Here is a 14,264-nt window from a genome sequence, read left to right as displayed (position 1 = left end):
CCTCACTATTGTAAGTAGATTCAGCAGTAATGCATATTTATTTATATATAGCGTTTATTAGGTGGCATTGGTTTTCGCAGAGTGCTGTCGCCATTTTCTTGTGTACAATATTAGGTAGATATGGGAGGAATTTAATAAGACTAGTGTTTCTAATCTAAATGTCCTTTTACACCTGCCGATATTCGGCCTGTTCAGAGATCGACGAGACATCGTTGATCAGCGCTCCTTTGTTCCTATCACACGGAGCTATGGATGGGGACAAGTGGTTGTTCGTCCCCATACATTATTATCATGTCGGTAGCACGTCTCCCTGTTTACACAGGGATAATTGCTGTCGACAACAACAATTATCCCTGTTTACACAGGGATAATTGCTGCCGACAACAACAATATTAAATTTTTTACACAGGGCAATTATCGTAGACGGGCGTTCTATGAACGCTTTTCTGCCCGATAGTCGCCCAGTGTAAAAGGGTCTTAAAGAGTGCTGGAGTAATATAGGCCTAATTTATTAAGAGGCGCTCAACTATAAATTAGGCGCATTGCTGGTTCTCCGTGCGCCAGAAACTAAAATGTACTCCAGCTATGAACTGGAGTAGACTTGCGCTATGTTTTATGCCAGATTATGGCATAAATCATGTTAAATTTTGTTGGACCGCTGAAGTCACGCTTATTTTTAGTCCTGCAGCCGGAATGGATCATACTTGTCCAGATGATCGTGCAGTCACAACAAGTGTGCTCAAGGGATCAGGAGAGGGGTAACGGCTGTAATACACAGCCTGGCTCTAACGGCGGAGATCAGACAAACCTCTGATCTCTGCCTTTGAATGCTGCGATGAAAGCTGATCGTGGCATTCAAAGGGAAAGATTGAGGGGGAACCCCCCCTCATCAGGTCACAGGGTATCCCTGTGACGCCATCGAGGGACATGCCTTATATGGACAGTCAACACCGGGTCCATTGAAGGACCCCAGGGCTGTCTGACCATAATTCCTGTTGTTGGGGCATACTTAGTACACAGGCAGTTGTTAGGACAAACCTATCAATACATAGGCTAATGTACTGGCATTTAGATATATGCCAGTACGTAATTCTTAAAAATAAAATCTCAAAATGTAAAATCCCCCTGTGGGATTTGAAAAAAAAAAAGTTAAATACATTTTTAAAAAAATCAGTAAAAAAAAAAATACACATTCATATTCCTTACAATAAACCTTATTAAATATAAGTCCCAAAACATAAAATAATATACACCTATTTGGTATCGTCACTATTGTAACATCCTGCAACATAAATTAATGGCATCATTTATGATTATCAGTGTATGCTGCAAATTAATACAATCTGCCGCAGAATTGGGTGTTTTTTCTGCATTTTTGCCAGAATAAACCTAATTTTAATGCTAATGTATATGTACCAAATAACTTTACAGCTACGTCGAACAAAAAATAAAAAAGTTATGACTGCCAGGATGCAAAGAAGAAAAATCAAAATATAATTTTGGTCTTCAAGGCTGAAATTGGCTCGGACCTTAAAAGGGTTTTCCACTTTCTGACAACTGATGACCTATCGACTGGATAGGTCATCCGTATATGATCGGTGAGTGTCCGACACCCGGACCCTGCACCGACCCGCCACTCTGGCTGCCGGACGATGTTGCCAGAAGCACATGGCTCCGGTCAAAGAATAGGAGCAAAGCTGCAGTTCTGCCGAACGGTCGCTATGCAGTGGTCGGAGCCATCTGCTCCCAGCCCCAACTACTGCATCCCGTTCCAAACATCCGGTGCACGAATGCAGCTGCAGTTGCGAATCGGTGCGGCGTCCGGGTGTTTGACATGCACCGATCATATACTGATGACCTATTCCGTTTTCAGAAAGTGGACAACCTGTTTTAGGGGTTAAAATGTCCTTTTTTCTGTTGCGTCCCCCACCAATCCTTTGAATGATGGTGCCTCTCTGTGTGTCATTACCCTTTAGTTCATTGCGCTATAACGCAGAGATTTCTGCTTCCCCAAACCTTGCTTCTAGACCCTTCATTGACATAATTGGAGGTCCTTTTGTCACCCAGTTAAAGGCATCCGCTTCCATTTTATTGTATACTTCACGTATCTCCTGCGGGAGCTGTAAAGATAGCAATATATCCGTTATCACACAGCATTCCCAGAAACCAATAAAACTAATTAAAAGGTGAATAGAGCTTTTTCCAACTGGACAGAAGATGACGCCTTCTATCTCTGACCATCTATAGAATGTTCTAATCTTTATTAGTGGTTGCATGAATATACATAAAATGCTTTGTATAGGCTTGTCTTAGACCAATTAGCAGTAAACTAAAACATATCTCACCCCATCATAGAACAGAATGCCGCTGTCCATCCATGATGTCTGTATTATACTCCAGAGCTGCATTCACAGTACTGCAGATTTCAAAGCTAAAATATCTCAGCATTTCCTGCTGGTTCAGTGTCTGCACAGACCTTACTTTGATGATCTGGATTTTGGAAACTGTCATTTTTACACCAGGCACTGTACAGTCATCTGTCGACACAGCTTGTTGACTGTTCCCAGTAGCAACCAGCAGAATTGTGAATGCAGCTCTAGAGTATAACGCAGGCTCAGTATAAGATAAGTAATATATTTACAAAATGACTCAACTACTTAAATAGATTATATGTATATAAACTGTAAAGTGGTGTCCGAAGGTGGACATACGCTTTATACAGAGAGACTGCTGATACCTTCATTCTGCTATTTTAGGGAAAAATTTAAAACGATTAGTTATTTCACAACATGGATGTTTTCTCAGAGATTATTTATATTTTATTTTCAGAGAGAACAGAGATATTAAGTTCCTGACTAAGGGAGACAACAATGAAGTTGATGACCGAGGACTCTATAAGGAAGGACAGAACTGGCTTGAAAAGAAGGACGTTGTGGGCAGAGCACGAGGGTGAGCGGTGGACTACTATGTCTTATCTATGGAAACTTAGACCGTATTAGTAAATCTGCCCCAATGTGTTCATGGTCTTGTAGGGAATTTGCGATCCCTACAAATTTCTTGCTCTGTTATCAGATCTCCCCATCTTATAAACCATTAGAGGTTTCAATAAAAGATGTTTATTACAATATTGTTGTGGGGGTCGCAGCTGAAAGACCCTTTTTAATGTTACATTTGATCATACCTTTCCTAATTAAATGTAGATGGAATTCCCCTTTAAAGCAGATCTCCAGACTCTCCCCTAGTGAGACTCGTTTCCCTTAGTCTATAAGCATTTGTCTTATAATCTTCATATTTAGTGGTGGTTTAGTTACTTGTAGTTCATAATAATTCCGTCCTTGCCATAATGGAGATTCTGAGGCAATGAAAACAAGCAAAGCTGCAGTGCAAAGCATAAAGGAGGGACAGAGCAGCAGTCTGACCCTCTAAAGAGGCAAGAAATAGGTTTCAGACTACCTCAAACTCCAATAGACATTGCAGCTAAGCTGGAGTCATGATCACACCTGTACCCTAATGAAACAGAGCTAAGTATTACCCTTGGTTAGGCACTTGTAAATATACATCTGAGCAGTACAGATCGTATTGTAGTCGGGGGCCCTATTGTTCCGAAAGTCACTGCATGGGGCCCTGACTGTATTCAATCGGGTGCATAAAGATCATATCATTGCCTCTTCTATTTCTACCATGGGGCACCCTCCCTGAGAGGCTAAGCAAATGTGTATTATTGGGTACAGAGTATAGGAGATGTGGGACAAAGTTCTGGGGGCCCCAACCATTTTTCTGTATGAGGCCCAGATTTTTCTAGTGGTGTCCCTATTTGTTGGGAACTGTATGTGTGGGCGCATGTGGTTGGCAATGAGAACGTCGATACCGTTCACGTTTATAGTCCACGCTTGCTTTATTGCAGACTAAAAATAAACAAGTGCTTATCCAGCATATACAAGACTTGCAGCATACAAACAAAACAAACACCTGGCCCGTCTGGGCACTAACTGAGTACAGCATTCCTTGGATCAGGCTTTCCACGCTATCCTCGTGTGGATTCCCAGGCTCTGACCCTCTCTCCACTAACTTCAGAGCTTTTATGGCTCAGTAAGTGTTAGTACAGCTGGAATCTGCGCCAAAAAATGGCCGAAAATGCCCCTCCCCCCTTTTTAAAGGATATCTTCTTCTCAAAAACTTTTCAGTATCCGCTGTTTGGTTTTCAAGTTCTACATGGGGTCAGAGGTCATGATGAATGGGGAATGGAAAGAATCTAGAAAGCTTCTCTCTAATCTAACTAATGGATTTTAGATCCCTGTGGGACCACTTTCTATTCTTTCCATATGCCCTCGTAGGCCAAATAAAAGGGGTGGTCTAAAATAGACAATTCCTCTAAAAGGGGCTATGTGGGGACCGAAAATTATTTGCAGTGTACTCACTACAGTAGAGTACACTCTCTAATATACATTCAGGTGCCCCGTCACGCTGATTGAGATTTTGATAGATTTTTATAGTGCTGGCGGGGGACCGGAAGTGTAGTTGCACAGCCTTGTTTGATGACAATGTGACTCTACGTCATGTGACCGAACCCGCTGTACTCTATGTACAAGCAGTAGTACAGCGAGTACATGAAGTACAGCGGCGCCAGACACCTGACGAAGAGTCGTGTCATCTTGAAGGAAAACTGTGCAACTAGACTTCCGGTCCCCCGGCAGCGCTATAAAATCCTATTAAAATCTCAATCAGCGCGACGGAGGACCGGAATGTATCTTAGCGAGTGTACTCACATACTGCAGTGAGTACGCTGCTAATGCATTTCGGACCCCACATGACACCTTTAAGAGTATGTGTTCCCTTTTAAGATAGCCCTAAATGGAAGCGGCACCAGCTCTGTTGTTATATACCTGTATGAATCCGTCAGGCTGTTGATCGTCGTCTCCTCGTTGTTGCTCAATTTGGATGGAGATCCTTGCAGCTCTTTTAACATTCATTGTGGGCTCCATAAAGAAAATTGGTTTTTATGTTCTTCAGCCTTGCGTGCCGGCATTATGTAAGAGGAGAAATCCTTCTGAGCATGAATAGAATAAAACATCATTTCAGCTTTAGTGGCTCCTTCAGCTCCGCCGCCTAGCTGAACAATCACCAATGTCGGCTTCTTATTCTTAAGGCAACTTTTACTTGTATTGCTCGGTAAGTGGCCGCTTTGTTTTCTTTTATAAGGAGGCATTAACTATTCTCTATCTGTTTTCTTACCGTCAATATTCTCAGGATACACGCTCAGAATATAGCGCAGTCTTACAACGCCGCCGCAATTCTATGCATTGGTAGCAGATAAAGAGTTTTAACTCTTTATGGATGTTGCAATTTTTTTTTAATTATTTTTTTCTTCCATAACTATAACTTTATTTTATTTTCGTCGTGAGAGCTTGTTTTTTGAATTGTATTTTTGAACGCCACCATTTAGAGGTACATATAATGTATTTAATTACGTTTAGTTGGGGGTGAAAAAAGCTGCAATTGTGCCATTGTTTTTGGGGCATAAGGCGTTCACCGTGCTTTCGAAATAATAACTTTATTCTGCAAAAAACACTTACGGTTTTCACCAAGGGGGAAAAATATTGTGATATGTTTTTAGTATGGGTTGTTATGGTTGCGGCGATGCCAATTATGTGTTTTTTTGTTTTTTTTGTATTTATTTAAATTTTTTTTCAATAATAGAACATTGGTTAACGCCTCATGCACACGCCCGTGCCCACGATTGCGAGCACGGCCGATAGCCGCGGGCCGCATTTTTGGGCCGCGCTCCCATACAAAGTATGGGAGCACGGCCCGTAAAAAAACGAAAAGTAGGACATGCTCCATAATTCCCGGCACGGTTCTATGGCACGGACACCTATCCGTAGCGATACGGAAAGTTGTCCGCAGCCAATAGATCTGGGCGGGTCCATAATTGACGACCGTATTACTGTCCTCAATTACGGAGATTTTTTACGATTGTGTGCGTGGGGCCTAAAGAAAGTGTTTTTTATTTTCTTCTTACTTAGGATATTTATTTTTCCGTAAAGTTTATTTGACTTTTTAAAAAAAAAAAAAAAAAACTCACATAATACACTGTAATACTTCTACCACTGCAAGCCTAATAGGATCTGAGACATGGCAGAACTGGGGGGCCATTGTAAACCCACCGGCTGCCATGGCAACCCATCGGCACACCGTGATTTGCATTGCCAAAGTGCAAATGGGCTTACTAAGGGAGATCTCCCCTCTATAAAACCACTTGGGTGCAGTAGTCAGAATTGACAACCGCATCTGAGGAGTCAATCGGCTGCAATCAGAGTCTACACTGATCCTGGCTGTTACAGCTGATACTCGCTGCAGATGGCACAGCACCTGAGCCAACGCTGTATCGGTATGTCATGGTACGCTAACTACCCACTCCCCACGCGGTACTATTATGACGCGGTGTGAGAAAGGGTTAACCCCTTCCCTCCGCAGCCAATTTTATTTTTTTGTTTTTTTTTTGGGCTATATAGCCGTATGAGAGCTTGGGATGAGTTGTAGTTTTTTATGGCACCATTTAATGTACTGGAAAATAATTCTTCGTGGTGTGAAGGCAAAAATACTACGATTCCTCCACAGTTTTTTTGGGTTTCGTTTTATGGCATTATGCGGTAAAAACGACATGGCAAATTTATATAGGTTTATTTTTTTTACCACTTTTACGAAGAAACAATTTGTTAAAAAAAATTTGTTTTGTGACGCCATATTCAGAACTTTAAAAAACGAGCATTTTTGGCCAAGTTATGACCATTTTCGTATTTATGCAAATGAGGCTTGCAAAAGTACAACTGGGCGTGTTGAAAAGTAAAAGTACAACTGGGCGTGTATTATGTGCGTACATCGGGGCGTTTTTACTACTTTTACTAGCTGGGCGCTGTGAAGAGAAGTATCATCCACTTCTCTTCAGAACGCCCAGCTTCTGGCAGTGCAGATCTGTGACGTCACTCACAGGTCCTGCATCGTGTCGGCACCAGAGGCTACAGTTGATTCTGCAGCAGCATCGGCGTTTGCAGGTAAGTAGCTACATCGACTTACCTGCAAATGCTGCTGCAGAATCATCTGTAGCCTCTGGTGTCGATGTGTCCTCGCTCGTCCGACACGATGCAGGACCTGGGGCAGGAAGTGAGTGACGACACAGCGTGATCTCTGGAGAACACGGCTGTGTCTGCACTGCCAGAAGCTGGGTGTTGTGAAGAGAAGTGGGTGATACTTCTATACACAACGCCCAGCTAGTAAAAGTAGTAAACACGCCCCGATGTACGCACATAATACACGCCCAGTTGTACTTTTACTTTTCAACACGCCCAGTTGTACTTTTGCAAGCCTCATTTGCATAAATACGAAAATGGTCATAACTTGGCCAAAAATGCTCGTTTTTTAAAAATAAAAACGTTACTGTAATCTACATTGCAGCGCCGATCTGCTACAATAGCAGATAGGGGCTGCAAAATCTGGTGACAGAGCCTCTTTAACTCCTTAATGACCGGGCATGTTTGTACCTTAATGACCAAGCCAGATTTGTCAAATCTGGTATGTCTGACTTTATCAGAGAATAACTCTGTGAAAGTTTTGAATATCCAAATAATTCTGACATTGTTTTTTCGTCACATGTTGTACTTTATTTTAGTGGTAAAAGTAGACTGATACGATTTGCGGAAATTAATTAAAAAATAGAGAAATTGAAGAAATTTTGTAAAAATTATAATTTTTCCCTATTTTTAACTGCAATATGTCACATATGTACATACATACTGTACAATTTTTTTAATTAAATATATATTTCCATCTCTTTACTCTATTTTGGCAGCACTTTTGAAAAAAAAAAAATTTTTTCCAGCAATTTAGAAGACTTACAAGTTTAGTACTCATTTTATACATTTTGAAGTACATTTTGTTTTCCTGCACCAAGCCAGGTTTTCAGAGGCTCATAGGTGTCAGAATGGTGGAAACCCCCACAAGTGACCCCATTTTGAAAACTACACCCCTTAAGGTATTTATTAAGGGGTGTTGTAAGTATTTTGACCCCACAGTTTTTTTGTAAGAATTCATGCAAAGCAGGCGTAAAAAAATATAATTTCACTTTTTTTCATAAAAGTATCACTTTGAAGACCGATTTCTGTGTAAAGTGACCATGAGAATGAAGAAACACACCCCAAAATATATCACCCTGTTTTCAAAAATGCCCCCATTGTGACCCTAATGCATTGCTTGGACACACGAAAGGGCCCGAAAGGGAGGGAGCACCCGGAGGCTTTCAGGACTCATATTTTTCTTGAAAATGTTTTAGGCCCCACTGTACATTTGGAGAGGTTTTGAGCTACCAGAGCGATAGAATCTCCCCATAAATAACCCCATTTAGAAAACTAGACCCCATAACGTAATTATTTAGGTATATAGTAATTATTTTGACCCCACAGTTCTTTGCTAAATTTAATGCATATCAGGTGAAAAAAAAAAGAATTTCACTTTTTTCATAAAAGTATTTGTTTGAAGACCGATTTCTTTGTAAAGCGAACATGAAAATGAAGAAACACACCCCAAAATCTATCACCCTCTTTCTCCTGTTTTCAAAAATACCCACATTGTGGCCCTAATGCGTTGTTTGGACACACGGCAGGGCCCCAAAGGAAGGGAGCACCCGGAGGCTTTCAGGACTCATATTTTGCTTGAAAATGTTTTAGGCCCCACTGTACATTTGGAGAAGCTTTGAGCTGCCAGAACGATAGAAACTGCCCATAAACTACCCCATTTCGAAAACTAGACCCCTTAAGGTATTTATCTAGGGGTATAGTTAGCATTTTGACCACACAGGTTTTTCGCTAAATATATTGGAATTAAAATGTACTTTTTTTCTGAAACAACATAGAAATTTTTATTATTTACAAGGAAAATGCACCCCAACATTTGTAAAGCAATGTCTCCCGATTACGACAATACGCCATATGTGGTAATAAACTGCTGTTTGGACCCACAGCAGGGCTCAGAAGGGAAGGAGCGCCATTTGGATTTATGATTTTGCTGGAATGGTTTTCGGTGCCATGTCGCATTTGCAATGCACTGGAGGGACCAAAACAGTGGAAACCCCCCCAAAAGTGACCCCATTTTGGAAAAACCTTCAAGGAATTTTTCTAGGGGTATAGTGAGCATTTACACCCCACGGGTCTTTTGCAGAGTTTATTAGAATTAGGGCGCGAAAATTAATATCAAACTTTTTTCCACTAAGATGTTGCATTTTCTCATTTTCACAAGGGATAAAGGAGGAAAAAAACAACCATTTTTTATAAAGCAATTTCTCCCGAGTACGGAAATACCCCACATGGGGTCATACGTTTTTTCATTAGAAATGAATTAACCCTTTCAGGACTGATCCATTTTTTGCTTTCATATTTTAGATTTTCACTCCCCGCTTTCCAAGAGCCATAACTTTTTTATTTTTCCATCAATAGAGTGGTGTGAGGGCTTAATTCTTGCGGGAGGAGCTGCAGGTTTTATTGCTACCATTTTTTGGTACATAAAAAGTGATTCAAAAGTTGTATTACATTTTTTTTTTTAGAGCGAAGGTGACAAAAAAAAACAAACTGCGATTTTGGCGGTTTCAATTATTACATTTTTTTAAGGTGTGCACTGTGCAAATTAAATAATGGTATATTGTAATAGTTCTGACTTTTACGGACGTAGCGATACCAATTTTGTTAATTTTTTTACATTACTTTAGAAGAAAAATGCGAAAAGGTGTTTTGTTTTTTTAACTTTAAAAAAAATAATTCTCACTACTAATAACTATAATTCTTCTACACATTTTATTAATCCCCTTAGGGGACTTGATCCAGCGATCATTGGATCGCTGGTACAATACACTACAATACTAATGTATTGCAGTATATTGTTATTCTTACAGGCTTCTGTAACAGAGCGATCGCTGTTCCTGTCCGTTAGTACCGAGGGGGCCTGCTGTAATACACAGCCGACACCCGCAGCTTATGGAGCGGGCACAGCACGTGAGCCGGCTCCATACATCAACCGCCGCACCATGACGGGCAATTAAGTCATAGTGCGCAAAGGGGTTAGTGCACAGCGGATGGTTCAAAGTGAAAATTGCAATTTTCCACTGATATGCCATTTTAGTGCATAATATTTTGTGCCCAGTTTGTGCCACAGAAGACAAATACCTCATAAAACGTTAAGCGGGTTCTCTCGGGTATGGCGACGCCGTATGTGTGGGCGCAAATTGTTGATTGGGCACACTGCAGGGCTCAGAAGGGAGGGACGCCATTTTGCTTTTGGAGCGCAGATTTTGCTTGGTAGTTTTTCTGATATGTAATCTGTGTGGAGTAAATCAGGGCATAATAAGAGGGTATAATAATGGGGTAAATAAATAATAATTCATAGATATGTGGCCGGTGTCGCACTGATAAATGGCGCCCGATCTTATCCACTCTTGGACACACTGCACATTTTGCATCGCCATATTCTGAAAGCCAGAACTTCTTTATTTTTTCACCACCGGAGCTGTGTGAGGGCTTATTTATTGCGGGACAATCTGTAGTTTTCATTGGTACCATTTTGGGGTAAATGCGATTTTTATTTTTTTTTATCACTTTTTGTTCTTGTTTTTTGCTCAGGATTGTAAAAAAATGGAATTCTGACAGTTTTTTAGGTTTTCTTTTTGCGGCGCTCACCGTACGCTATAAATGACATTTTTACTTTATTCTGCGGGTTGGTACGATTACGGCGATACCATATATTTATAGGTTTGGTCCTTTTTTTTAGCGTTTGCACAATAAACTCACTTATTTATAAACCAAAAAAATTCTGTGTCACCATATTCTGAGAGACATAATTTTTTTATTTTTTAGTCAAAAAAGCTGTGTAAGGGCTTGTTTTTTGCGGGACGGATAGAAGTTTTTATTGGTACTATTTTTGGGAACATGCGACTTTTTGATCACTTTTTATTCTTTATTTTGGGAGGGGTGGTGACCAAAAAAATTGTGATACTGTCGTAGTTTTTTATTGATTTTTTTTGGGGGTGTTGATCGTGCGGGGAAAATAACATTACAGTTTTATAGTTTGGGTCGTTACGAACGCGGTGATACCAGATATGTGTACTTTTTTAACGTGTTCATTTTTTTTCTATAATAAAAGTTTTATTATAGGAAAAAAAGCAGTTCATGTTTATATCACTTCTAACTTTTATTTGTACACTTTTTTTAAAACATTTTTATTACTTTTTTTTACTTTTTTAACTTGTCCCACTAGGGGACACTTAGTCTTGCAGCTTTGATCGCTGCTAGAGTACATTACACTACACACGTAGTGGGATGTACTCTAACTGTCATTGTGACGTAACTGTCACACTGACAGGAAGCAGAGGAGGAACGGCCGGAGGCTGTTCCTCCGAGGCTTCCGTACATGGCAACCCGGAGGTCATTATCTGACCTCCGATTGCCGTGACAAGCATCGGTAGCCCCCACGATCACTTCTTGGGGGCTGCCGATGTGCTTCAAACCACTTAAATGCGGCGACGGCAATCCGTCGCCGCACTTAAGGGGTTAACTGCCGAAAGCAGCGGCGATGGTCCGCTGTCCGGCGAGACTGATGTCTCAGCTGTCTAGGACAGCTGTCAGCGCGGGTCTGTCACTCTGTATTTACACAGAGTGACAGTTTGAAATGCGGACGAAAATGCACGTCCTGGTGCGGGAACTAGCAGCCGACCAGGACGTGCATTTTCGTCCTTGGTCGTGAAAGGGTTAAGTACCCCTAGAGGACTTAATCCAGCAATGTTTACTTGCTCCTATTAAGGACTCTTGCACGCGACGGACTGTTTTTCACGGCATCCGAGTGGCACCCGATAGTTTTCACTGACCCATTCACTTCACCCCCTGTACAACCCGCCAGTAACCTCAGGGGGGATGATACAGCGATTAACAAGCTTTATTCTTACTAGCTGGCTTTTTAATGTTTCTCTTCAACAACAGTTTCCTTTTTTTACCAATAATTTAGGATCCATATACCTCCAAGGTGCTGAATTATCGGAAGTTGCATTGTATTGGAAGTTCAGACATTCATATGCACACACATACATATATTAATGGTATATACTTAACCTTTCACCACTGATATATATGCGATAGTGGGACTACTGTCCGGACGTCTATATGTCTACACCATACTTGCCTACATTATACATGTGTAAGCTCCGCCCCTTGCTCTACATGGGAACGCCCTCAAAAGGGCGAGGAATGCCCCTTTTCATGCAAAATGTGCATAGACCACACCCTCTAATCCTGTCTGGTTCTGGTACAACATCTAAAAGCAGGACTTTTGGCAAGTATGCCATACTCTAGCAATTTAGGCCCTGTGGCGGGGATGTTACAGTAGGTTTTGAAGCCTACATGGTCACTGCCAGGGACCCACAGCTGGCGTAGATCTTTTGCTGGAAACCAGCTGAGATGCCACTGCTTTACAGGTCATTTTCTCACTAATTCTACATGGGACTATTTATTTATTTTTCTCTGGTTTTCCAGATCATTGGGAGCCAGATTACTAGGGTGCACTGTCTGGTCTCTAGGTACAGGGTGGTAGTACAGCCATTGTATTTTTGGGGTGGAGGACGGATTGTTCACCTCCAAGAATACCAACTGGTTGTGGACTGTCTAGTCACTATGGGTTGTGTCCAGATGTCAGTGCACATCTTTTAGGCATGGGTGGATGCTATTGCTACAGCCAAGTGGGGGTAAAAACAGTTCTTACTATGCATTATGTGGTGTTTTTTTCAGGACGGGGGAGATGTTCACCTCTGGGACTTGTGGACAAGAGTGAATTGTCTGGTTTCTCTTCATTGTTTCTGGGTACAGAGGCAGTTGTGCTAATTGTTCTACCCCATCAATGCAATTGTCCAAGAGGGCAGGGGTTTGCTTTCAGCCATGTAGTGTAGATTCCTGGAGTGCCCCCTTTGCACCATCTCTAAGAAAGTCACCTATTTTTTCTATCCACTGTTTAAATGTTTGGACCAGTCTCTGCCTCATTAAGTATAACTGTAGGATCTTACAAATCCCATTGCTTTCAAGGAGGCTGCAATGAAACTGCCTGGCCTCCAGTGACTATAAATCACAACTTTTAGAGTTTTGTAAGGACAATTTCGCATCCAGAGTGAATTACTGAGCAAATGGCATGAAGGACCCAAGAGAAAACACAAGAAGCTCCTCTCTTGAAAACCTTGTGATGCCCAGCAGCCATATGATCTAAAGCGACAGAACTATTTAATTCCACTCTAAACACCGTGCCCTCACCACTGATCTGCCAGGAAGAGATTTGGGCGCAGATTCTAAAAGATCTCACAAAATAGTTTGATGTTGAGTTCCTGAAGGCCGTAGATAATGTATAATAAATTAGCAACCTTTCTAGAATTTTTAAGGGGTTGACTTCTTTAGGCAACCCTTTTACACAAGCCCTATTAGGGCATTTTAGGATAATTGGTGATTATGAGGGTTTCCCCCAATTAGTACCTTATCTATTAGAGTGGAGAGCCATGTCTCTGTTCTGGAGGACTGCTGGAATTGATAGAAACCAGTAGATGGTCATTGATTTTGATGGGTGCCATGTTGTTCCCAGTGATAAACTTGTTAGGGGAGTTTCAAATGACAGGGGTCAAAGGAGTATTCCACAAATTAATGTCAATATTTGTATAATTAGAAGTTATACAATTTTCTAATAAACTTTTTGTATTAATTCCTCGTGGTTTTCAAGATCCCGGCTTGATGTGATTCAGTAGGAACATTTGTTTACTTCCAGTGGATAAAATTCTGTCCATGGTCATGTGATGAAGACACACTTGCTGGGTTCGTTACAGTTACAGTATGTGTCTCATAGCTGTGTCTTGTAACAACCATCTCCACGAGCAGCCCCCGTTCTGGTGGACTCGAACGTTCCTTGTAAAACAAGGACAGACATTAATTTAAGTATCTGCAATGTAATACTACATTTGCCTGTGCAGCGCCTCCCTCCATCCCAGCAAAATCAGCTGTAAGGCCCCATGCACACGGCCGTAAAAAATCTCCGTAATTACGGAGCGTAATACAGTCCGCAATTACGGACCCGCCTGGCTCTATTGGCCGCGGACACCTTCCTGTATCGCCACGGATAGGTGTCCGTGCTGTAGAACCGTGCCAGGAATTATGGAGCGTGTCCTACTTTTAGTTTTTTACGGGCCGTGCTTGGGAGCGCGG

General features: G+C 41.4%; 1 protein-coding gene across 1 annotated transcript in view; it reads left to right on the top strand.

The window, feature by feature from the left end:
- SEC11C (SEC11 homolog C, signal peptidase complex subunit) overlaps positions 1-14,264 on the top strand; it is a 34,235-nt gene that overhangs the window by 18,686 nt on the left and 1,285 nt on the right. Inside the window, exon 4 of the mRNA XM_075841106.1 lies at positions 2,830-2,949. Coding sequence (XP_075697221.1) covers positions 2,830-2,949 — 120 coding nt within the window. The remainder of the gene's footprint in view (positions 1-2,829; positions 2,950-14,264) is intronic.

Source organism: Rhinoderma darwinii, chromosome 1 (assembly GCF_050947455.1).
Source record: "Rhinoderma darwinii isolate aRhiDar2 chromosome 1, aRhiDar2.hap1, whole genome shotgun sequence".
Classification (NCBI taxonomy): Eukaryota; Metazoa; Chordata; class Amphibia; order Anura; family Rhinodermatidae; genus Rhinoderma; species Rhinoderma darwinii.
This window is presented reverse-complemented; position numbering and strand designations above follow the sequence as displayed.